Here is a 27,500-nt window from a genome sequence, read left to right on the forward strand (position 1 = left end):
CTTTCTGATATAGTGCAGATTCAGGTTTGTTAAAATCATGCCCCCCCCCCCCCCCCCCCCCCCCCCCCCCACAATAGGGGATCAAAGTTTTACATACAAATATATAGGGACAATCTTTAAAAATCTTCTTCTCAAGAACCATTGGGCCAAAGAAGTTCACATTTACATGAAAGCTTTCTGACATAGTGTAGATTCAAGTTTGCAAAAACCATGGCCTCCAGGGGAAGGTTTGGGGCCATAATAAGGACTACGGTTTTACATGCAAATAGATATGGAAAATCTTCTGATATGGACCAAGGTGACTCAGGTGAGCGATGTGGCCCATGGGCCTCTTGTTTCAAAATTCACTTCCGTTCGTCAGATACGTCCGATTTTCCGGTTTTTGAAAGAAACTTTGTCCGGGGGTAAACTTGAAAACCACAAAAGATAATCGAATGAAACTTTCAGGGATGACAGATCTATCTTCTCTATGGTGCATGCACGTAATATATTTTGTCGCCGTCACTTCCGGTCGTCACCGGAAGTGATTAAATAAATCATCAATTTCAAATTTTTTTCTTTCAAATTGAAACCTATATCGTTTTACTAGGTCTAGTTCTAATTCTCAAAAAATGTTGATCCCACCGGAAGTTGAATCTCCAACTTCCGGTTATATCAAAGAAAGACTATTAATTCTCTCATTTTTCAGTGCCATAAATCTTGGTCATGAAACCAGTTAATGAGTTGAGTTTTACATATATTATAGTCACTATAAATGTCTAGAGTAACTTTAAATATTTTTGTAAAATTCACTTCCGGTCGGCAAATACGGCTTATTAGCTGTTTTCGTTGTACAGCGTTTTTCTCAGAAACGGTTAAAGATACAGTCATCAAATTTTCAGACTTAATAGATCTTACTTTGTAGGCGTGCAGTAGGGGGTTAAGAATGTCGGCCGTCACTTCCGGTCGTCACCGGAAGTGCTTAAATTAATCATCAATTTCAAACTTTTTTCTTTCAAATTGAAACCTATATCGGTTTACTAGGTCTCGTTCTAATTATCAAAAAATGTTGACCCCACCGGAAGTTGAATCTCCAACTTCCGGTTATATCAAAGAAAGACTATTCATTCTCTCATTTTTCAGTGCCATAAATCTCGGTCATAAACAAGTTAATGATTTGAATTTTACATATGTTATAGACACTATACATGTCTAGAGTATACTTAAATATTTTTGTAAAATTCACTTCCGGTCGTGAGATATGGGGTGGATATATTGAAGCCTTGTTTTTTCAGTTTCTCAATAATGAATATAGATAGACGCTTGAAACTTGTCGAGTTGATTAACTAACATTAGTCCATTGTACACATACATTCAATTTTTTCGTCCGTCACTTCCGGTCTATACCGGAAGTGTTTTAAAAAATGTCGATTTTCCGATTTCTTCGAGTGATTTCTCAGAGATGGCTGGATATATTTTCTTGAAATTTTCAGGAATAATGTCTTATGAAATGACCTTGCTATAATTATTTTTGTTTTTACAAAATTCACTTCCGGTCGAAAAATATGGCCGATATTCTGTCTCTCAAAAGGAATTTTGTCCAGCATTTTTCTTGGAAAAGGTAAAATATAGGTTCATCAAATATTCAGGGATAATCAATATCCGTTTATAAGCGTGCAGTAGGGGGTTGAACCGTCACTTCCTGTCGTCACCGGAAGTGATTGAAGGAATCGCAAATTTCAAACTTTTTCTTTCAAATTGAAACCTATACTAGTTTATTAACTCTCTTTCAAAGTGTCAAAAGAATATTGAGTCTGTCGGTAGTCAAAACAACTACTTCCGGTTTCTTCATAAAATACCTTTTTTCTTTTTGTCTCTTTCTCCCCATAAATCTCGCTTATATTTGAAGTCTTTCATATGATTTTCACATGTCTTAATAAAAAGTATCAACTTCTAGAGTTTTGATGATTTTGTTTTTCAAAATTGACTTCCGGTCGGTAGTAACCTACTACTTTCTCTTTCTTTAGTCTACTTCTTGTTGTTGAGAACTCTTTCAGATAGAGAGGTGAAATTTTCAGGGAATATAGACAGTAAAGAGTCGCTGTCATTTATAGGAAAACACATCTGAATAGTACTTCCGGTCGTCACCGGAAGTTACAAGAAATGAGTAAAAAATTCGATAATACACTTCTCATTTATTGTTAAAGTACATTCTCTGATATATTTGAATGGTTTTTGTAGGATCAGAAAACTCTTTACCGGAAGTGAACAAACGGAAGACCTACTCATTACTATAGTAATGAGTTTCTAGTTAGGGTCTTCCGTCTTCAGCGGAAGACCCTTCTATTATTCTATTGTTGATTTTTCACTTTTCTTATTATTAGGGTCTTCCGTCTTCAGCGGAAGACCCTTCTATTATTCTATTGTTGATTTTTCACTTTTCTTATTATTATTATTATTATTATTATTCTTTTTTTTTCTCCTTACCGATTTTTGTGCAGAAGATTTCTCGGAGATGGCTGGATCAATTTGCTTCAAATTTTTAGGATTGATGCGTTGCCATTTGAAGTTTGTACCGCCGTTTCAATTTTTGAAAAATCACTTCCGGTTGGAAGTTATCCCCCTTTTATCGATTTTCAGATGACCATTTTGTCCAGACAAAAACTCAAAAACGATAAAAGCTAGAGTGCTGAAATTTTCAGTGATGTTAGACGACATGTTGTAGTTGTGCACCTGGGTTTTCAAAATTTCCGGAAGTGCCTAGTATGGAAGCTCGGTAGGGATCGAAAATGGAGTTTTAAAAAGTGTCTCATTTTTCCCCACGTTTTCAATCATAACTATTTACTCGTAAATATTTTGCTTAGACATATATAACAAAAGTTGTACAGTTTATTGAGATCTTTCGTGTCATATCAAGAAATGGGCCCATAGGCCTCATGGCTCGCCTGAACCATTGAATTTCTGTTACAATGATTAACTTTTTTCTCACGAAACTTTTGATAAGACATGTAGAATAAAAGTTGTTCAGGTTTGCAAGATCTATCTAATGATATCAAAAACTAGGCCTCAGGGCGTCATGGCTCGCCTGAACAGTCGAATTAGTATAACAATTAATAACATTAATAACTTTTTTCTCGAGAAACTTTTGACAAGACATGTAGAACAAAAGTTGTTCAGTTTCACAAGGGTTAACTAACGATGTTAATAAATAGGCCTGCGGGTCTCATGGCTCACCTGAACAGTTGTGTTATTGTTGCAATCTATAACATTTTTGTCAAGAAACTTTTAATAAGACATCTTGAACAAAAGTTGTTCAGTTTTGCAAGATCTTTCGAACAACATCATGAAAAAGGCCAACGGGCCTCATGGCTCGCCTGAACAGTTTGATCAGTGTCACAATTACTAACTTTTTTCTCGAGAATCTTTTGATAAGACATGTAGAACAAAAGTTGTTCAGTTTTGCAAGATCTTTCAAACGATATCAAGAAAAAGGCCCACGGGCCTTATGACTCGCCTTAACAGTGATAAATGTCGCATAACGTTATACTCGTAAATATTTTTTTTTAGACATATATAACAAAAGTTGTACAGTTTATTGAGATCTTTCGTGCCGTATCAAGAAATGGGCCCATGGGCCTCATGGCTCGCCTGAACCATTGAATTTCTGTTACAATGATTAACTTTTTCCTCACGAAACTTTGATGAAACATGTAGAATAAAAGTTGTTCAGTTTTGCAAGATCTATCTAATGATATCAAAAAATAGTCCTGCGGGCGTCATGGCTCGCCTGAACAGTCGAATTTGTATCACAATTAATAACATTAATAACTTTTTTCTCGAGAAACTTTTGATAAGACTTGTAGAACAAAAGTTGTTCAGATTTGCAAGCGTTACTAACGATGTTAAGAATAAGGCCTGCGGGTCTCATGGCTCACCTGAACAGTTGGGTTATTGTTGTAATCTATAACATTTTAGTCAAGAAACTTTTAATGAGACATCTAGAGCAAAAGTTGTTCAGTTTTGCAAGATGTTTCAAACAACATCATGAAAAAGGCGAATGGGCCTCATGGCTCGCCTGAAGAGTTTGATTAGTGTCATAATCAATAGCTTTTTTCTGGAGAAACTTTTGATAAAACATGTAGACCAAAAGTTGTTCAGGTTTGCAAGATCTTTCAAACGATATCAAGAAAAAGGCCCACGGGCCTTATGACTAGCCTTAACAGTTTGATAAATGTCGCAATCAATAACTTTTTTCTTAAGAAAATTTCCATAGGACATGTAGAACAAAATTTGTTCAGTTTTGCGAGATATATCTAGAATGATATTAAAAAAAATAGGCCTCCGGGCGGCATGACTCGCCTGATCAGTCGAATCTGTATCGCAGTAAATAACATTATTAACTTTTTTCTCGAAAAAAAGCTGACCCCTTTAATTAGTTGCCGAGAGGTAGAGAGAGTCTTTAATTTATAACATTTAAATGATCAATATTTGTAAAAAATTACCAAAGCTAAATTGTACGTCTAGACAATATATTTGTATCATTATTTATGAACGAAAATGTCAGTCAAATTCTTATCTAATCACATCTAAATTTGGACGGAAGACCCACTCGTTGCTCGCAACGAGATCGAATCTAGTTATTATTATTATTATTCTTTTTTTTTCTCCTTACCGATTTTTGTGCAGAAGATTTCTCGGAGATGGCTGGATCAATTTGCTTCAAATTTTCAGGATTGATGCGTTGCCATTTGAAGTTTGTACCGCCTTTTCAATTTTTGAAAAATCACTTCCGGTTGGAAGTTATCCCCCTTTTATCGATTTTCAGATGACCATTTTGTCCAGACAAAAACTCAAAAACGATAAAAGCTAGAGTGCTGAAATTTTCAGTGATGTTAGACGACATGTTGTAGTTGTGCACCTGGATTTTCAAAATTTCCGGAAGTGCCTAGTATGGAAGCTCGGTAGGGGTCGAAAATGGGGTTTAAAAAAGTGTCTCATTTTTCTCAACGTTTTAAATCATAACTATTTACTCGTAAATATTTTGCTTAGACATATATAACAAAAGTTGTACAGTTTATTGAGATCTTTCGTGTCATATCAAGAAATGGGCCCATAGGCCTTATGGCTCGCCTGAACCATTGAATTTCTGTTACAATGATTAACTTTTTTCTCACGAAACTTTTGATAAGACATGTAGAATAAAAGTTGTTCAGGTTTGCAAGATCTATCTAATGATATCAAAAACTAGGCCTCAGGGCGTCATGGCTCGCCTGAACAGTCGAATTTGTATAACAATTAATAACATTAATAACTTTTTTCTCGAGAAACTTTTGACAAGACATGTAGAACAAAAGTTGTTCAGTTTCGCAAGGGTTAACTAACGATGTTAATAAATAGGCCTGCGGGTCTCATGGCTCACCTGAACAGTTGTGTTATTGTTGCAATCTATAACATTTTTGTCAAGAAACTTTTAATAAGACATCTTGAACAAAAGTTGTTCAGTTTTGCAAGATCTTTCGAACAACATCATGAAAAAGGCCAACGGGCCTCATGGCTCGCCTGAACAGTTTGATCAGTGTCACAATTACAAAATTTTCTCGAGAATCTTTTGATAAGACATGTAGAACAAAAGTTGTTCAGTTTTGCAAGATCTTTCAAACGATATCAAGAAAAAGGCCCACGGGCCTTATGACTCGCCTTAACAGTGATAAATGTCGCATAACGTTATACTTGTAAATATTTTTTTTAGACATATATAACAAAAGTTGTACAGTTTATTGAGATCTTTCGTGCCGTATCAAGAAATGGGCTCATGGGCCTCATGGCTCACCTGAACCATTGAATTTTTGTTACAATGATTAACTTTTTCCTCACGAAACTTTGATAAAACATGTAGAATAAAAGTTGTTCAGTTTTGCAAGATCTATCTAATGATATAAAAAAAATAGACCTACGGGCGTCATGGCTCACCTGAACAGTCGAATTTGTATCACAATTAATAACATTAATAACTTTTTTCTCGAGAAACTTTTGATAAGACATGTAGAACGAAAGTTGTTCAGATTCGCAGGCGTTACTAACGATGTTAAGAATAAGGCCTGTGGGTCTCATGGCTCACCTGAACAGTTGGGTTATTGTTGTAATCTATAACATTTTAGTCGAGTAACTTTTAATGAGACATCTAGAGCAAAAGTTGTTCAGTTTTGCAAGATGTTTCAAACAACATCATGAAAAAGGCGAACGGGCCTCTTGGGTCGCCTGAAGAGTTTGATTAGTGTCACAATCAATAGCTTTTTTCTGGAGAAACTTTTGATAAAACATGTAGACCAAAAGTTGTTCAGGTTTGCAAGATCTTTCAAACGATATCAAGAAAAAGGCCCACGGGCCTTATGACTCACCTTAACAGTCTGATAAATGTCGCAATCAATAACTTTTTTCTTAAGAAAATTTCCATAGGACATGTAGAACAAAATTTGTTCAGTTTTGCGAGATATATCTAGAATGATATAAAAAAAATAGGCCTCAGGGCGGCATGACTCGCCTGATCAGTCGAATCTGTATCGCAGTAAATAGCATTAACTTTTTTCTCGAAAAAAAGCTGACCCCTTTAATTAGTTGCCGAGAGGTAGAGAGAGTCTTTAATTTATAACATTTAAATGATCAATATTTGTAAAACATTACCAAAGCTAAATTGTACGTCTAGACAATATATTTGTATCATTATTTATGAACGAAAATGTCAGTCAAATTCTTATCTAATCACATCTAAATTTGGACGGAAGACCCACTCGTTGCTCGCAACGAGATCGAATCTAGTTATTATTATTATTAATTTTTTTTTTTTTTTCCCTTTCGTCTCCGAGACCGTTGGATGGATTTTCCTGAAACTTTCACAGGTTATAGGGAACGATGGTACCTCGAGGCACTTTTTTCATTTTTTCAAAATTCACTTCCGTTCGTCAGATACGTCCGATTTTCCGGTTTTTAAAAGAAACTTTGTCCGGGGGTAAACTTGAAAACCACTAAAGATAATCGAATGAAACTTTCAGGGATGATAGATCTATTTTCTCTATGGTGCATGCACGTAATATTTTTTGTCGCCGTCACTTCCGGTCGTCACCGGAAGTGATCAAATAAATCATCAATTTCAAACTTTTTTCTTTCAAATTGAAACCTACTTTGGTTTACTATATCTCGTTCTAATTCTCAAAAAATGTTGACCCCACCGGAAGTTGAATCTCCAACTTCCGGTTATATCAAAGAAAGACTATTCATTCTCTCATTTTTCAGTGCCATAAATCTCTGTCATGAAACTAGTTAATGAGTTGAGTTTTACATATATTATAGTCACTATAAATGTCTAGAGAAACGTCAAATATTTTTGTAAAATTCACTTCCGGTCGGCAAATACGGCTTATGAGCTGTTTTCGTTGTCAATCGTTTTTCTCAGAAACGGTAAAAGATAGAGTCACCAAAATTTCAGAGTTAATAGATCTCACTTTGTAGGGGTGCAGTAGGGGAGTAAGAATGTCGGCCGTCACTTCCGGTCGTCACCGGAAGTGATTAATAAATCATAAATTTCAAACTTTTTTCTTTCAAATTGAAATCTATAGCGGTTTATTAGGTCTCGTTCTAATTCTCAAAAACTATTGACCCCACCGGAAGTTGAATCTCCAACTTCCGGTTATATGAAAGAAAAACTATTCATTCTCTCATTTTTCAGTGCCATAAATCTCGGTCATAAAACAAGTTAATGATTTGAATTTTACATATGTTATAGACATTATAAATGTCTAGTGTAAATTTAAATATTTTTGTAAAATCCACTTCCGGTCGTGAGATATGGGGTGGACATATTCAAACCTTGTTTTTTCAGTTTCTCAATAATGAATATAGATAGACGCTTGAAACTTGTAGAGTTGATCAACTAACATTAGTCCATTGTACACATACATTCAATTTTTTCGTCCGTCACTTCCGGTCTATACCGGAAGTATTTGAAAAATGTCGATTTTCCAATTTCTTCGAGTGATTTCTCAGAGATGGTGGATAGATTTTCTTGAAATTTTCAGGAATAATGTCTTATGAAAGGACCTTCCTATAACTATTTTTGTTTTTACAAAATTCACTTCCGGTCGGAAAATATGGCCGATTTTCTGTTTCTCAAAAGGAATTTTGTCCAGCATTTTTCTTGGAAAAGGTAAAATATAGGTTCATCAATTATTCAGGAATTATAAATCTCCGTTTGCAGTCGTGCAGTAGAGGGTTGAACATGTCGACCGTCACTTCCTGTCGTCACCGGAAGTGATTGAAAGAATCGCAAATTTCAAACTTTTTCTTGTAAATTGAAACCTATACTAGTTTATTAAGTCTCTTTGAAAGTGCCAAAAGAATATTGACTCCGTTGGTAGTCAAAACAACTACTTCCGGTTTCTTGATAAAATACATTTTTACTTTTCATCTCTTTGTCACCATAAATCTCGCGTATATTTGAAGTCTTTCATATGATTTTCACATGTCATAATAAAAGTATCAACTTCTAGAGTTTGGATCATTTTGTTTTTCAAAATTGACTTCCGGTCGGTAGTAACCTACTACTTTTTCTTTCTTTAGTCTACTTCTTTTTGTTGAGAACTCTTTCAGATAGAGAGGTGAAATTTTCAGGGAATATAGACAGTAAAGAGTCGCTGTCATTTATAGAAAAACGCATCATAAAAGTACTTCCGGTCATCACCGGAAGTTACGAGAAATGAGTAAAAAATTCGATAATACATTTCTCATTCATTGTTAAGGCACATTTTCTGATATATTTAAATGGTTTTCGTAGGAACAGAAAGCTCTTTACCGGAAGTGATCTAACGGAAGACCTACTCATTACTAGTAATGAGTTTCTAGTTATTATTATGTTCCCCAAACAAAGTTTGGGAACATATTGTTTTTACTCTGTTTCTTATTATTATTATTATTATTATTATTATTATTCTTTTTCTCCGGTACTTTTTTGTCTGGTAGTGTTCTCAGAAACTACAAAAGTGATCGATATGAAACTTTCCAGGATGATAGTATAGCGTTTGTAGATGTGCATAGTGATAGTCATTTTGTCTGCACGTGCATGCACGCGCGTGCACGTGCATTGCAATTTTGGTACAAAAAATGGAAAATCAGAATATTGAAGGAAGCGATATAAAACCTAAATAGGATGATAGTATATCATTTGTACATATGAAAAATAATAGTTTTTTTGTCAGCACGCGCACGCATGCGCGTGCACGCGCATTACAAAATTTGTACACTAACTTTGGAATCAGTCTAACTTTTTTGTTGTTCATTGAAATGGCTTGAAATTCATATCATAGGTAGATATTGAGACCGTTAACTGATCTGCATGGTCAAAATTACCAATTTGCACGCGCATGCACGTGCGCTTCATTTTGATTGGATAATACTAAAACGTTTGTAACTATCTTATTTATGAAGCGAATGAGATGATATTCACAGCATACGTAGACAATATGTGTATCTATATATTGGTGTAACAAAAAAATGCCAACACACACGCGCATGCGCGTGCAACGGCTTTTAAATGTTCAATTTTTAAAGGACGATAACGTTTTTGTTTTTCATCAAATTCTATTGATATTAATGGTTTAGATGTGTCTTGGTACTCCTTACAAATTGCTGTGGTTAGAATTACTGCTCAGCACGTGCATGCACGTGTGCTGAATTCTGATTGGACGATTTTAAAATCGCTATAACTTCCTTATATTTGATGGAAACGTTATGAAATTCACACTGTGGGTATATGATACAAATGCCTGTTGAACGACATCAACAAAAATTCGGAATCATACACGCGTGCGCGTGTATGCGCGTGCAACGCTTTCTTTCATTTTTTGGTACTGAAATGACCATATTGAACGTACTACATGTAATTAAAGGCTAAAATAAAATGATTTTTTCCTATAGATTCACAAGAACATCACTTTTTAATTGGGGGAGGTTTGGGGAACATCTGTAACGGTCCCCGTTACAATTAGAACTAGTTATTATTCTTTTTCTCCGGTACTTTTTTGTCCGGTAGTGTTCTCAGAAACTACAAAAGGGATCGATATGAAACTTTCCAGGATGATAGTATAGCGTTTGTAGATGTGCATAGTGATAGTCATTTTGTCTTCACGTGCATGCACGCACGTGCACTGCAATTTTGGTACAAAAAATGGAAAATCAGAATATTAAAGGGATCGATATGAAACCTAAATAGGATGGTAGTATATCATTTGTAGATATCAAAAATGATATTTATTTTGTCTACACGCGCACGCAGGTGCGTGCACGCGCATTACAAAATTTGTACGCTAACTTTGGAATCAGTCTAACTTTTTTGTTCTTCATTGAAATGGCTTGAAATTCATATCATAGGTAGATATTGAGACCCTTAACTGATTTACATGGTCAAAATTACCAATTTGCACGCGCATGCACGTGCGCTTCATTTTGATTGGATAATGCTAAAACGTTTGTAACTATCTTATTTATGAAGCGAATGAGATGATATTCACAGCATATGTAGACAATATGTGTATCTATATGTTGGTGTAACAAAAAATGCCAACGCACACGCGCATGCGCGTGCAACGTTTTTTAAATGTTCAATTTTTAAAGGACGATAACGTTTTTGTTTTTCATCAAATTCTATTCATATTAGGGGTTTAGATGTATCTTGGTACTCCTTACAAATTGCTGTGGTTAGAATTACTGCTCAGCACGTGCATGCACGTGTGCTGAATTCTGATTGGACGATTTTAAAATCGATATAACTTCCTTATATTTGGTGGAAACGTTATGAAATTCATACTGTGGGTATATGATACAAATGCCTGTTGAATGACATCAACAAAAATTCGGAATCATACACGCGTGCGCGTGTATGCACGTGCAACGCTTTCTTTCATTTCTTGGTACTGAAATGACCATATTGAACGTACTACATGTAATTAAAGGATAAAATAAAATGATTTTTTCCTATAGATTCACAAGGACATCACTTTTTAATTGGGGGAGGTTTGGGGAACATCTGTAACGGTCCCCGTTACAATTAGAACTAGTTACAATTGTTTTGATTGGACAAAAATAAATCTAAGCGAGAATTTACACATTAATAAATTCAAAAACGCCATGTATACATACATGCCTGAAAACAAATAACATAGTGCAGGGAAACTATTCAAATTTTTAAAATTGATAATACAGGGAAGAATTGGAATTATAAGAATCAAACTTTTTTTTTTTGAAGAATTTATCGATGTGTAAACTCTGGACATTTTACTCACAAACTTAACATAAAAGTGCTTCACACTTTTATTCAGTTTGTGAGTAAAATGTCCACGGTTTACACATCGATAAATTCTTCAAAAAGAATGTTTAATCTTATAGTAGAGAATATGTCCTTGACCCAAACTAAGGCCATTTGGTCAAGATCAATGTCACTTGTAATAAAAAATTGAAATAACTATATCCAGGCCACAACATTGCAAAGGAGGGTCACTGGAAGCTGATACTGTATGCTGAGTTAGCCTATGACCAAACAGTATGCCATGGCCTTAAACAAAAGATAAGGTCAAGATAACAGAAAAAGAAAATCAATAGAAACAATCCTAAAAATTGACAGATACATGTACTTGACATTAAGGTTGTTCATGGTTAGTCAATGTGGTGTGATCCTTAACCAAGGTTATTTGGTCATCATTAAGGACACTGGTAAGATTGCTATAAATGTTTGTTGTGGTGAAAAACACATCAGATGCCTATATTCTGACACAAACAAAGGTTGCTGATACAAGACATTGCCTTAATTATGACCATAAATTGTCTTCATATGACCAAGATCTAGCACCCCACCCCCCATGCACACACACACACAAGCAAAGAAAATGCTACAAATCCCTTTTGACAACAAATTCTAAGAACATCCAGTTCTTGGAGTTTATAAGATGCACTCTCACACTATCAATATGAAATATATGTAATCTAATTTCTTCATTGTGTGATACTCAGCTGATTGTTAAGGTCCATGGAATGTTTTTAAAAATCTGAGTGAAATTAAGCTCATTTGTCTTGGTAAGAATGAAATAAAAACTGTTAGTTATATGAAATTTTGTTTTTTGCAGGCAACATCTATGCATTGAGAGCAAACCTCAGTATTGCGATTGTGGCTATGGTTGCAAAATACAACGTAACTAACGAGTCCCGCACAGTAAGTAACAAAATACAACATTATTAACGAGTCCCTGCACACAGTAAGTAACAAAATACAATGTTACTAACGAGTCCCACACAGTAAGTAACAAAATACAACATTATTAACGAGTCCCACAGAGTAAGTAACAAAATACAACATTATTAACGAGTCCCACACAGTAAGTAACAAAATACAATGTTACTAACGAGTCCCACACAGTAAGTAACAAAATACAACATTATTAACGAGTTCCGCACAGTAAGTAACAAAATACAACATTATTAACGAGTCCCACACAGTGAGTAACAAAATACAACATTATTAACGAGTCCCACACAGTAAGTAACAAAATACAACATTATTAACGAGTTCCGCACAGTAAGTAACAAAATACAACATTATTAACAAGTCCCACAGAGTAAGTAACAAAATACAACGTTATTAACGAGTTCCGCACAGTAAGTAACAAAAACAACATTACTAATGAGTCCCACAGAATAAGTAACAAAATACAACATTATTAACGAGTCCCACACAGTAAGTAACAAAATACAACATTATTAACGAGTCCCACACAGTAAGTAACAAAATACAATGTTACTAACGAGTCCCACACAGTAAGTAACAAAATACAACATTATTAACGAGTCCCACAGAGTAAGTAACAAAATACAACATTATTAACGAGTCCCACACAGTAAGTAACAAAATACAATGTTACTAACGAGTCCCACACAGTAAGTAACAAAATACAACATTATTAACGAGTCCCACACAGTAACAAAATACAACATTATTAACGAGTCCCGCACGGTAAGTAACAAAATACAACGTTACCAACGAGTCCCGCACAGTAAGTAACAAAATACAACATTATTAACGAGTCCCACACAGTAACAAAATACAACATTATTAACGAGTTCCGCACAGTAAGTAACAAAATACAACATTATTAACGAGTTCCGCACAGTAAGTAACAAAATACAACATTATGAACGAGTCCCACACAGTAACAAAATATAACATTATTAACGAGTCCCACACAGTAAGTAACAAAATACAACATTATTAACTAGTCCCACAGAGTAAGTAACAAAATAAAACATTATTAACGAGTCCCACACAGTAACAAAATACAACATTATTAACGAGTCCCACAGAGTAAGTAACAAAATACAACATTATTAACGAGTTCCGCACAGTAAGTAACAAAATACAACATTATTAACGAGTCCCACAGAGTAAGTAACAAAATACAACGTTATTAACGAGTTCCGCACAGTAAGTAACAAAAACAACATTACTAACGAGTCCCACAGAATAAGTAACAAAATACAACATTATTAACGAGTCCCACAGAGTAAGTAACAAAATACAACATTATTAACGAGTCCCACACAGTAAGTAACAAAATACAATGTTACTAACGAGTCCCACACAGTAACAAAATACAACATTATTAACGAGTCCCACACAGTAAGTAACAAAATACAACATTATTAACGAGTCCCACACAGTAAGTAACAAAATACAACATTATTAACGAGTCCCACACAGTAAGTAACAAAATACAACATTATTAACGAATCCCGCATAGTAAGTAACAATGGAGCCATTCTGAAGAAAATTGTTGCACTACAAATCACCTGTTATCCTGGAAAATCTTCAGGTATATTTGGCGGTTTGTTTTGATAGGAAAATGAGGCTCTCATGATTAATTTTGTGTATATATATATATATGTGTGAAAATTACGATCTGAAAAGGCAAGATGGAAGAGTTTATCTTCCAAAATACTACATGTAGTGATTTTATCAATGATAGTGCATGTTTGATAAAAGTACATGCCTTGGATGGATTGTAAAACAATAGAAACTGTTAATAGACTCATTCTGGTATACCATATTCATTCTATAGAGTGCCAAGGAGGCTTAGAAAATTGGAGGGGGGGTGGGGGGGGGGGCAGTTACCTTGTACTTTCAATGTGTTGAAATATTTCCAGTGAGATTTTGATTTTGAGAAATGTTTAATAAATGTTAAAATTCTAATTGAGTTATTGTTATACTTTTCTTTATGATAACATAATCCACTCAGATCTTATTTAATATACCCTCTGCAAAGAAAGTTTAGGTAGGGGCGCTCAATAGAATAAATACGTACGATATAGTTGATTTTCAGAGAAGGTTTTTATGTTGTAAATAAGCTGTAATGTACAATGAATGACTTATTTCAGCTGATTGAACCCGGGTTTGACTGGAGTCCTAAACAACAAGGTCTGATACTGGGGGCTTTTTTCTATGGTTACATCTTTACTCAGCTGCCAGGAGGTATGTATCAAAATATGGAAGAAAAATGGACTCAAAGTTATGGTCATCGTCGGAAACCCACGGTTGATTACGCTTCGTTCCTCTCTCCGTCGGAAACCCATGGTTGATTACGCTTCGTTCCTCTTTCTGGGAGAGAGGAACGAAACATAATCAACTGTGGGTTTCCGACGATGGATTATGGTATGTTGAAGATGATCCTAAACAGGAGGTCCATGAACTAAACTGCTTACTTATGTCACATTTGTTCTTGATGAAGAAAAATAATAATATGAAACCTCTTACCCCTTATTGTAGTTCTAGATAATATGAAACCTCTTACCCCTTATTGTAGTTCTAGACAGTGCTCTAAACTAAGATGCTTTCAGAATATTAGTCGCAATTATTGTTTTGAAATATTATAACTTTGCTATTCCTGAGAAGATATTTATAGACATGCATGTGTTCCCATGTACCGTATATACTCGCCTATAAGTCGGTTGTATTTTTTAAGATTATTTTGTAGGAATTTGCCATTGACCCGCTTATAAGTCGGTACAAATTTTTGTCAGAATCGGTTGGCAATTTCAAGTCAATGCTCTAGTGTTTTTACCTATGTTTCAAAAAATATTTTGAGAAATTAATAATTATGAGGTGCTCAATATCCAAGCCATATCTGTTTGGGGTTTAAACGCATCCCTTGATCTATTATGGACAATGATCCCTTGTTTACTTAAGCAATTATGGTCTCCTAATTACCAGTACCTGACACCATGTTTACTTAGTGGCACTTGCCTCTCGAAAACTGTTATTGTGGGATTCGGGTGTAATTCATTGTATCAACAATAGAGTTTTTAAGAGTCAAGAATGATGATCTAAATTATTTGTTAACAATATTCAATCTTTTATGAAATATGTTTCAGCCGGTATACATATGAATATTTCAATATTAAATCGGGTTCGTAATTCAATTTTACCGATAAACGATAGATTAGTTGAATTGAAAGTATTAGTTACCGGTATGTAAATAATTTTTAACTAGATAAAAGTATGTAAATACCTGTACTTTATACATAATTTTAAATTACATAAACAATACAATATGTCTAGATATTTGTGAACAATAATCATTTGTGTGGTAGTCAATATTAATTGTCGGAGTTGTTTAAAAAACACTACATTACGCCGTCCAGAAAAATACCAATATTCTTAGGACGCGCCTATAAGTCGGACATAGAGTTTTGGACCAAAAATTGACTCCCAAAAATCCGACTTATAGGCGAGTATATATGGTAAAACCTTGTACCTCTGGCCAGTTGGGACTTGAATTGTTCAAAACAGGATTGCATTTACAATGTATTTCAGTCTTTCACAAAATGAAATCGTGGTTTTTCTTGAAAAAGAATTAAGATTTAGAAAGAGGGTATATTGAAAAGATTTTCTTAAATTCAATCTTTTGTCATATTTGAAATTTATTGTGGCCCTATCTTAGCTTGCTGACACAGGCTCAAGTTCAAACAGACTTAAATTGACAATACTAAAAAAGACTCATAATAAATGAATGTTAAAATAGAGGTTGTTAAATAAAAGGATATTTAGAATTTATTGTATATGCAAACATTGTCATATAGTGTAGGATCGCAGTTTATTCAAACTCCAGCCCCAGGGCAAGGCCACAAGAACCACAATGGTAAACTTTCATGTTTAAAAATACATGAGAATACATGTATGAACTGTGGTGCTTCACACTGGCATACTTCTGAAGTGCCTCAACTCTTAATGAAAAGTATGCTGACATTGTATTTCATACCCTCATCTATTTTGGAAAATGAATTTTATCATACCCTACGCAACAAAGTTGTTTTTGATCTGTCCGTCAGTCTGCCATTCTATCTGTCCCTCTTTTTTTTGTCAGTGCAACTCCTCTGAAACCTGCATAACAGAATTTTATAAAACTTTGTAGTTGATAAGGACACACTGTGTAGATGTACATATTCCCAGGAAATTCTAATTCAATAATTTTTCTGGGAGTTATGCCCCTTTTGAACTTAGAATTTTGAGCCCATCTGTCCTGTTCTTGTCAGTGCAACTCCTCTGAGACCGCTCAACAGAATTCCGTGAAACTTTGTAGTTAATAAGGACACACTATGTAGATGTGCATATTCTCAGAAAATTTTGATTCAATAATTTCCTGGGAGTTATGCCCCTATTGAACTTAGAATTTTGAGTCCGTCTGTCCTGTTCTTGCAGTAATGCATAACATTACCATTCATTATGTGAGGCATTGTCAAGCAGTGTTGGAGCATGGAGTATGTGAGCTTGCTCACCTCTGCTTTCTTTCATTTCTTCTATTCACATTCTCTTCATTTCTGTCAGAATTCCCAGCCACTAGAATAGACGTACATGTACTATTTTCATCAAGATTCATACACATTTTAATTACAACTGCTGCATGTGCATGAGAAATCAAAGGCAGAAACATTGAAAATGTAAATGTTTTGATATCATGCACATCTCTTGGTGTACTACACATTTACTGGATTCAGGACCCACAGTACTGAATAAAGACTTGAAGTTTTACATTGTGATGCACTGCATAGACTCATTTATATGTTAATTAGTCAGAGAAAGATATAACAGGTGTAATTGTGCCTGTTTGATGTTCACATTTGTACTATAGTTACACTTTATTTTTTTGATAGGTTTTCTTGCGAATCGATTTGGAGGGAAGTTTTTGTTTGGGGGTGGAGTGTTTATAACTGCAGTGTTAACCATCCTCACACCATTTTGTGCTCAACAGAAAATAGCTCTGCTGGTTGCTGTCCGTGTACTGGAGGGACTTTGTGAGGTACTATGCCCCTAAACTCAACACTACAATAATCATACTACGCCCCTAACTCAACATTACAATAATCATACTACGCCCCTAACTCAATATTACAATAATCATACTATGCTCATAAACTCAACACTACAATAATCATACTACACCCCTAAACTCAACATTACATTAATCATACTACACCCCTAAACTCAACATTGCAATAATCATACTACACCCCTAAACTCAACACTACAATAATCATACTACACCCCTAAACTCAACATTACAATAATCATACTACACCCCTAAACTCAACATTACAATAATCATACTACACCCCTAAACTCAACACTACAATAATCATACTACACCCCTAAACTCAACATTACAATAATCATACTACACCCCTAAACTCAACATTACAATAATCATACTACACCCCTAAACTCAACACTACAATAATCATACTACACCCCTAAACTCAACATTACAATAATCATACTACACCCCTAAACTCAACATTACAATAATCATACTACACCCCTAACTCAACATTACAATAATCATACTACACCCCTAAACTCAACATTACAATAATCACACTACACCCCTAACTCAACATTACAATAATCATACTACACCCAAAAACTCAACATTACAATAATCATACTACACCCCTAAACTCAACATTACAATAATCATACTACACCCCTAAACTCAACACTACAATAATCATACTACACCCCTAAACTCAACATTACAATAATCATACTACACCCCTAAATTCAACATTACAATAATCATACTACACCCCTAAACTCAACACTACAATAATCATACTACACCCCTAAACTCAACACTACAATAACCATACTACACCCCTAAACTCAACACTACAATAATCATACTACACCCCTAAACTCAACATTACAATAATCATACTACACCCCTAAACTCAACATTACAATAATCATACTACACCCCTAAACTCAACACTACAATAATCATACTACACCCCTAAACTCAACACTACAATAATCATACTACACCCCTAAACTCAACATTACAATAATCATACTACACCCCTAAACTCAACACTACAATAATCATACTACACCCCTAAACTCAACATTACAATAATCATACTACACCCCTAACTCAACACAACAATAATCATACTACACCCCTAAACTCAACACTACAATAATCATACTACACCCCTAAACTCAACATTACAATAATCATACTACACCCCTAAACTCAACATTACAATAATCATACTACACCCCTAACTCAACACAACAATAATCATACTACACCCCTAAACTCAACACAACAATAATCATACTACACCCCTAAAGTCAACTTTACAATAATCATACTACACCCCTTTGATAATGCTAAACTCAACTATACAGTAATTACTTCACAGAATAGAAATAGTACACTGGAAAAAGGTTTATTTTCATATGCAGGTCATAACTTTTTAACAAAGAAACATAAAATGCTAATGCTTTCCACAAATATAACTAATATTAAATAATGAGATGTTTCATGATTTGGAATTCTAGTTATTTGCTCAAGTTCAAGATCGCCAAGATTGAAATAAAATTGTGTGTCTGAGTCTTAATTTTGTAGCATATAATCATTAAATCTACATGTCTACACTTTATTCAAAGGTTGCTAATGACATGAAATTATGTCCTGACACTGAACCAAGGTCATTTGCTCTCGTTTGAAAAATGTCATCAGCAGAAAAAGTTATACATACATTTTTTTTGTAATTCAAAACACTGATGACATTGAGATTTAACAAAGGACCAAGTTCAAAGTAACGTCAAAAGTCAAAGTCATGCCATCATTGCATTTCATAATCATCATGGACTGGAAGTTAACATGATAGAAAAATGAAAGAGTGCCATGTGTCTGTTCATTGTGAAATTACTTCTGGTTCAAGAGAGAGAGAGAGAGAGAGACTTCTTTGTTTTCTAAACAAAACGTTGTTATTTTAGGGGGTTACTTATCCCTCTATTCATGCTATTTGGGCCAAATGGGCACCACCTTTAGAAAAAACGAGATTGGCAGCCTTCGCATTTTCAGGTTTGAGTTTCTCATTATTGTTTTCGTCCACTGTAACATGAACTGATCATGGATCTGAATATTTTATTCAGCCTACCATTAAACAAGCAGTTTTGGAGTATTCACTTTTTGTTAATTACTGGAACTCTTTTAATTGGTATTTGATAAAGTCCGTCCTTTACTTTGTAGGTTCCTACATTGGCACAGTGTTCTCCATGTTAGTATCAGGCGGTATGTTTTCTGCTGGATACAAGTGGCAATCTATCTTCTATTTATTTGGTATGTTTAATATCATCATGTCATAAATGTGTACATCATGTACATGTATATAGCTTTCATTATTAATTATCATGATATTAATTGTGTATACAAAAAAAATTTTAAATGGATTTATGGGAAGTCAAGAGGACCTGTAATTAGATTAAGATGAAGGTAGTGTTGGCCACTGCTTGATGTGTAAAATAGTAATTCCTTTCATTTCATGATTGATGTCTGTGTAAAAGGGATCGATCCATGATATATATTGTAAGTCATCTGCCTTCTTGCTGTCAAAAAGTAACTTTTAGATTTTCAAATCTGGTTTGTGTTAATTGGCATAACTTGTAATGTTTGTTGCTATGAGACATTTACGTCTATGAAGGTCTCTGCAAAACATTGAACTGTTATATAATGGAAACAATATACAGATCTGATTTCATGGATTTGATATTCCTCGATGTATTTATGTAAAGCCTGTAGTGAGTACCCGATTATTGTAGGTGGCCTCGCTATACTGTGGTTTCTTGTAGGTAGGCTCACTATACTGTGGTTGTAGGTGGCCTGGCTATACTGTGGTTTGTTGTAGGTGGCCTCCCTATACTGTGGTTTGTTGTAGGTGGCCTCCCTATACTGTGGTTTGTTGTAGGTGGCCTTGCTATACTGTGGTTTGTTGTAGGTGGTCTTACTATACTGTGGTTTGTTGTAGGTGGTCTTACTATACTGTGGTTGTAGGTGGCCTCCCCATACTGTGGTATGTTGTAGGTGGCCTGGATATACTGTGGTTTGTTGTAGGTGGCCTCCCTATACTGTGGTTTGTTGTAGGTGGCCTCCCTATACTGTGGTTTGTTGTAGGTGGCCTCACTATACTGTGGTTTGTTGTAGGTGGCCTCACTATACTGTGGTTTATTGTAGGTGGCCTTGCTATACTGTGGTTTGTTGTAGGTGGTCTTACTATACTGTGGTTGTAGGTGGCCTCCCCATACTGTGGTATGTTGTAGGTGGCCTGGCTATACTGTGGTTTGTTGTAGGTAGTCTTGCTATACTGTGGTTTGTTGTAGGTGGCCTCACTATACTTTGGTTTGTTATAGGTGGCCTCCCTATACTGTGGTTTGTTGTAGGTTGCCTTGCTATACTGTGGTTTATTGTAGGTAGCCTCACTATACTGTGGTTTGTTGTAGGTGGGCTCACTATACTGTGGTTGTAGGTGGCTTCCCTATACTGTGGTATGTTGTAGGTGGCCTCACTATACTGTGATTATAGGTAGCCTCACTATACTGTGGTTTGTTGTAGGTGGCCTGGCTATACTGTGGTTTGTTGTAGGTGGCCTCACTATACTGTGGTTTGTTGTAGGTGGCCTCACTATACTGTGGTTTGTTGTAGGTGGGCTCGCTATACTGTGGTTTGTTGTAGGTGGCCTCACTATACTGTGGTTTGTTGTAGGTGACCTCACTATACTGTGGTTTGTTGTAGGTAGCCTCACTATACTGTGGTTTGTTGTAGGTGACCTCGCTATACTGTGGTTTGTTGTAGGTGGTCTTACTACATGTATACTGTGGTTTGTTGTAGGTAACCTCACTATACTGTGGTTTGTTGTAGGTGGCCTCACTATACTGTGGTTTGTTGTAGGTAGCCTCACTATACTGTGGTTTGTTGTAGGTGACCTCGCTATACTGTGGTTTGTTGTAGGTGGTCTTACTACATGTATACTGTGGTTTGTTGTAGGTGGCCTCAATATACTGTGGTTTTTTTGTAGGTGGCCTGGCTATACTGTGGTTTATTGTAGGTGGCCTTGCTATACTGTGGTTTGTTGTAGGTAGCCTCACTATACTGTGGTTGTAGGTGGCCTCACTATAGTGTGGTATGTTGTAGGTGGCCTCACTATACTGTGATTATAGGTAGCCTCACTATACTGTAGTTTGTTGTAGGTGGCCTTGCTATACTGTGGTTCGTTGTAGATGGCCTCGCTATACTGTGGTTTGTTGTAGGTGGACTCGCTATACTGTGGTTTGTATGCTGGTGTTTTGTTATCGCTGAGAGTCCAGCTAAACACTCCACTATTACGGACACTGAACTCGAGTACATACAGTCCAGTATAGGCTACACAGAGGAACAAACAGAGGTAATGAAAAAATAGACATGGGTTTAATTAAAAGCAGGCTATAATGTACCATGCAATATCATCATCGTATCAACGATAGTCCTTTTATTGTTGATTTCAGACCTGTGTAATTTGTGTTGTATTTCCTGTTTATGTATGTAATCATTGATGATGATACGCTACTCGGTGTATTTGATGTTTTTCGTCTTCATGTAAAGAACTTGCTTCCTCCTTGGATGGATATCCTGAGATCTCCGGCAGTGTGGGCTATTGTAGCCGCTCACTTTGCTGAGAACTGGGGATTCTACACATGGCTTACTGAACTACCCAGCTTCATGAAGTATGCGCTGAATTTTGACTTGCAAAGTGTAAGTAATGATACTGTGGTTTTCTTGATTATGCCCCTGCAAACAAAGTTTGGGGGGATACAGGAATCACCTTGTCTTTCTGTCCATCCATAGATATTATTTATCCAGAGTATACACTGTACCTTTAACACCGATGAACAGATTTGATTAAAACTTTACGTGAATAATGAAGCTGTGCACCTGCTATTTTGATTGATATTATATTTTAATATTCTAAGAATTCATGGATATTTCTTCCATTTTGAAGGGGGGAGGGGTGTTATGTTGTCATTGTTCATAGTATAACTTAAAAACCAATTATTCTTCAACGAGTACAAATTCATTATTTCCTGCCATCTAGTGCACCTTATGGGGGTCTTATTAGGACAGTTATAGTTTTGTCCAAAATATTATATTATGGCCTGATGTAAATTATACAAAAGGTTTTATCAAGGCTCTTGTGGAAAATGAAATAAACCACTGCAACAGGCAAATAACACAACAATTCCTTGTGCCAATAAAGAGGCTCTAGAAAAACAATAGATTTTGTAAAGGAAAATCTAGTTACAGTGGGGACCTGTTGATTAACTTTGTTGTATTCATAATTTGTTGTATCCATATCGTCAATTCTTTCTTTATTTTATAACAAATTCTATATGAAAAGAGACTTTACATAGCATAGAAGAAACTCACAAATATTCATCATTGTTTATATTTTGAATTTGATTATAGCCATAAAAATACAAAAATAAAGACTGCAAGAACTTTAATAGCTTGTTTCTGGGGGTTAGTCATGTGAATTTCAAATATTATCCCCTTTTGCAATTCATTGTATTGTATTGTAATGAGACAGTTCGTGTGTGGGTGAGTATGTGTGTGACTGTAACACTGAGTTTGTAGACACTCTGCAGACGACATTTTTGCGATACTTCACATGTAGGTTTGTAGCTTTCACACATAGCTCTGTTATCAGGAGAGGAAGAGCCCTATTGATTTAGGGGTCAAAGGGTAAAACTTGTAGACACTCTACAGACCACATTTTTTGATATTTCACGTGTAGCTTTGTTATCAAGAACCCTATTGGTTTTGTAGTCAAAGGTCAAGGTCACTATGGAACTTCATTGAAAAAACTTGTAGACACTCATTGTGAGAGATATGCCCCATCTTGCGAAGCTCTTATTTTTCTCTGTTTTTGCCCTCATTCTGATTGGCAAATTTAAAACTGGGTGAATATAAATTCATTTTAAAAGAGAAGGAGCAAAAGGCTTTGGACAAACATAAACCTGGGCGATATCATTTTGAAATGCAAATAGATTAAAATGATGCGGGGCAACCATTTCCCCGTACACAGTAGTTTAATTGATGTTCATCAATGATAATTCACCCAATACACAATCAGTCTGGGTGGTTTGTAATAAAGGAATTAGTATGTGAATATTAGATGTAGAAATTCATTAAAGTAGAAACATTCAAGTAGATAACGTGATTCATGTTCATGTATGTAGAAAAATTGAATGAAAAAATTATAAAATGATGAAATATGCTGCACTATGTTTAATATATACAAATGGGAAATAAAACTAGTTTGTGATATGCATAAATTTATATCAGCAATTGTAATAACCCAAATTTTTAATGAAGATATATGAAGGGTATTGCTGGGATTTAGGAAAACTGCATTATAACTTTTTATGCCCCCCTTTGAAAAAGAGGCGGCATATTGTTTTGCAACTGTCGGTCTGTCGGTCGGTCTGTAGACCATGTGTTGTCCGCTCAATATCTTTCGACCCCTTTGCTTGATAACAACCAAACTTGGTACAGGGGTTGCCCCTGGAGAGTAGATGATCCTTATTGATTTTCAGGTCACATGGTCAAAGGTCAAGGTCAAACTGCTGGTCTTTCCCCAATGTGGTAGACCATGTGTTGTCCACTCAATAACTTTTGACCCCTATGCATGATAACTACCAAACTTGGTACAAGAGTTGCTCTTGGAGAATAGATGATCGCTATTGACCTTCATGTCATTTGGTCAAAGGTCAAGGTCAAACCGCTGGTCTTAACCCCATGTGTTGTCCACTCAATATCTTTTGACCCCTTTGCTTGATAACAACCAAACTTGGTACAGGGGTTGCCCTTAGAGAGTAAATGATCCCTATTGACCTTCAGGTCACATGATCAAAGGTCAAGGTCAAACCATTTGGCATTCAAACCATTAAATATTTGTTGTATCTGTTAATATGTATCAAAATTCAATATTAAAAGAAATTTTAAATATTTTACAAAGAATTATTTAAAAATTAATCGCGCATTTCTCATGCTGATTTGGAAGTCCATAGTTCCTTGTACAGGAATAGCCATTTGGATTTTGCACCATGGGGGGCATGTATGTTTCTAAAACATTTCTTGTTGTTAATTGTTTTGTGTCCTAATTGAGCAGATTTGCTATCCATGTGAGTTTACCTAACATTTGTATCTCAAACCCTGCAAGATGGAAATGTAGTCTTGTCCATGTTAATTCTGTCAATCATCAGAGGAATGTTTCTAAGCTTGTGGGTCTTATGTCAAAGTTCTTTAGATCTTAATTATATGTAGATTAGATTTGCTGATTTTTTTTCTTGAAGACATGTTTGTGAAACACTATGTCAACGAACATGGCCATCTTTGTGTAAATTTGAGCTGAATGAATGACCTTGAACTTTAATCTTTGTGTTGACTATACAGTTAATCTTGTGCAGAGTTTATGGTGCGAATCTAAGAAGTCTTATTTTAATTAGATTGACTTTGCAGTTCACCAAATATGAAGTCTCTATTCTATATTGTTCAAAAATGAAAGGTACATGTGTTCCAATTTATATGCTAGATTCTAGTAAGGATACTGTATAAGTGGTATTTTTAGCGAGACACAAATTTAGTGATTTATATATATTTAGCGAGAGCTAATTTTAGCGACTTTATAATTCCAAGGAAGATGGCTATTACCTCCGATATGGAGTAATTGTTAGCGATATTCAATTTTAGCGACCTCATCACTCTCGCTAATAATGCCAAAATTAAATCCTCGCTAAAAATTTTACTTATATTGTATCAATACATAGGTATTCTATGAATAGAATGAAACAAAAAACTTCATTAGCTATGCATACAAAAAGCTGTGGTTGTAGAGATATAAATGAAAATAGTATTGAAATATATAGCCTGTCTTTTTTAAACACTTTCTTTCTGAAACGAGCTGAGTGCTTACCACATGACTGTCTTATTAGCATACCATATGATATTTTCCTACAATACTTGGATCTGTTCATATCTAACTACCCTTTAGTGTTTACGTACAATTTAGCAGAATGAATTTAGTTAGAGAGGTCCTAATATTCGTCTACAGTTGATGAAGAACTAGATTTCAGAATTTACTGATGCCATTGTGTGAAGAAGGTGTGTGAAATGCATTCATTATCCAAATATGGCCAACCAAAGATGTCCAAGAGTTGAATTAGGCAAGAGTAAACTTACAACTTTCGACCTGTCCCTTTCATCTGAGGTGAAATTAAATAGTCTATATTGCATCATTCTTTATAAATTGTCATTATAGATACATTATAACCATGTTAGTTTGGAAGCAAAAAATCTTGATTGTTAGTATGTATGTACTTTAAAGTTGCAGACAGTGAGACAGATTAAAAAACAATACACCTCCACCCCGAGATGTTAAATTTTTCAATTTCAGGAGATGAAAAAGCATTCAAGCATATATGCTAAAGCATAAAATTGATTGGTTCTGCATTGCACTGTACAGTATGGTTATTTTAGGCTGGGTATTTAGCAGCTCTCCCTTACTTTGTGATGGGTGTGGTGGTGATGAGCTGTGGGTTACTGGCCGACTATCTCCTGGCACGCTGCCAAATATCAGTTGTTGCTATTAGGAAAATTTTCACATGTGGAGGTAAGATTTAATGAAAATATATCTATAGTCACACTAGCCACATGCGGAGGTAAGATTTAATGAAAATATATCTATAGTCCCACTAGCCACATGTGGAGGTAAGATTTAATGAAAATATATCTATAGTCCCACTAGCCACATGTGGAGGTAAGATTTAATGAAAATATATCTATAGTCCCACTAGCCACATGTGGAGGTAAGATTTAATGAGAATACATCTATAGTCACACTGGTCATTTCTGATTGTATTATATTAATGCTATTAGAAAGTTATTGTTTTCAATTGATTTTGTCGTTTATACTTTATATACTCGCACATAAGACTACCTGTGTATCAGTCGGAAACCTGTTTTTCAGAGAAGTTTTTAGGAATTTCAATTATTTGACATTGACCCCCTTATATTTGATCAGATTGCCCATCGACTCAACACCTATTTTCTAGCAAGAGTTGTTTCTCTTTGATGTATATTTTTTCTGAACATCAATCTTGATCTTTATTACTGATAACTCCATATCTTAAATACATTTAATGAATACAAATATAATTTTACAGAGTTTAGTTTTTTGTCTCTTCAGCATGGTGATTGGACCTCTGATTTTACCACATGAAATTTGATACCTGAAATGATATGTTCACTGGCTGAGCTCTTTGATATTAGGGGGTGCTCTTTGTCAAGCCATTCCTCAGAGAAAGCATGGTCAAATATTTGAATAATCAATAAATTACTGTAGCTTAAAGCTATAATATAGATATTCAAACAATCACTCATGGTGATTTGTTACTGATTAAACCGACGATAACACATTAAAAAACCATCAAATGTCACAATTCACAAGTTGTGTGGCAAGAAAAAATTCTGGTTGTGGTATACACATAATAAGTCGAACATACACTTCAGAGTCAAAATTTTACTCCCAGAAAACCGCCTTATATGTGTGTATATATTGTGTGTCTTCATTATATATACTCAAAAGTTTGTTCCATGAAATTTGAATTAAATTACATGTAATTTAAAATCAGTTTTGCCTGTAATGAAATGTATTTAAAGATCCTGAGTTATCAGTGAGCTGTGATGTTGTTTCCGTGATTTAGCTTTCCTGTGTCAGCTGGTGTTTATGGTAGCCGCTGGATATGTCATGACCCCAGTGTCGGCCATTGTTTGCCTGACAATTGCTGTAGGACTTGGAGGTTTTGCCTGGGGAGGATTCAGTGTCAACCATCTGGATATTGCTCCACAGGTTACATTGTCATTCATTAAAACATCACCTCACAGTGAGGTCACTACTCATATCATCCATTAAAACATCACCTCATCTCACAGTCAGGTTATAACTCATATCATCCATTAAATGTCACCTCATCTCACTGTCAGGTTATAACTCATATCATCCATTAAAACATCACCTCATCTCACAGTCAGATTATTACTCATATCATC

The 27,500-nt window shown here is 35.2% G+C and overlaps 1 protein-coding gene across 2 annotated transcripts in view; it reads left to right on the forward strand.

The window, feature by feature from the left end:
* LOC125680406 (sialin-like) overlaps positions 1–27,500 on the forward strand; it is a 47,771-nt gene that overhangs the window by 11,425 nt on the left and 8,846 nt on the right. For both annotated transcript variants that reach the window (XR_007371941.2, XM_048919985.2), the window contains exons 3-11: positions 12,147–12,232; positions 14,449–14,542; positions 17,221–17,366; positions 19,355–19,442; positions 19,611–19,700; positions 21,665–21,798; positions 21,996–22,145; positions 25,929–26,061; positions 27,155–27,300. Coding sequence is in view for 1 of the 2 variants with exons in the window: in XM_048919985.2 (XP_048775942.2) it covers positions 12,147–12,232; positions 14,449–14,542; positions 17,221–17,366; positions 19,355–19,442; positions 19,611–19,700; positions 21,665–21,798; positions 21,996–22,145; positions 25,929–26,061; positions 27,155–27,300 (1,067 nt within the window). In the remaining variant the exon portion in view is untranslated. The remainder of the gene's footprint in view (positions 1–12,146; positions 12,233–14,448; positions 14,543–17,220; positions 17,367–19,354; positions 19,443–19,610; positions 19,701–21,664; positions 21,799–21,995; positions 22,146–25,928; positions 26,062–27,154; positions 27,301–27,500) is intronic.

Source organism: Ostrea edulis, chromosome 2 (genome assembly GCF_947568905.1).
Source record: "Ostrea edulis chromosome 2, xbOstEdul1.1, whole genome shotgun sequence".
NCBI classification, from domain to species: Eukaryota; Metazoa; Mollusca; class Bivalvia; order Ostreida; family Ostreidae; genus Ostrea; species Ostrea edulis.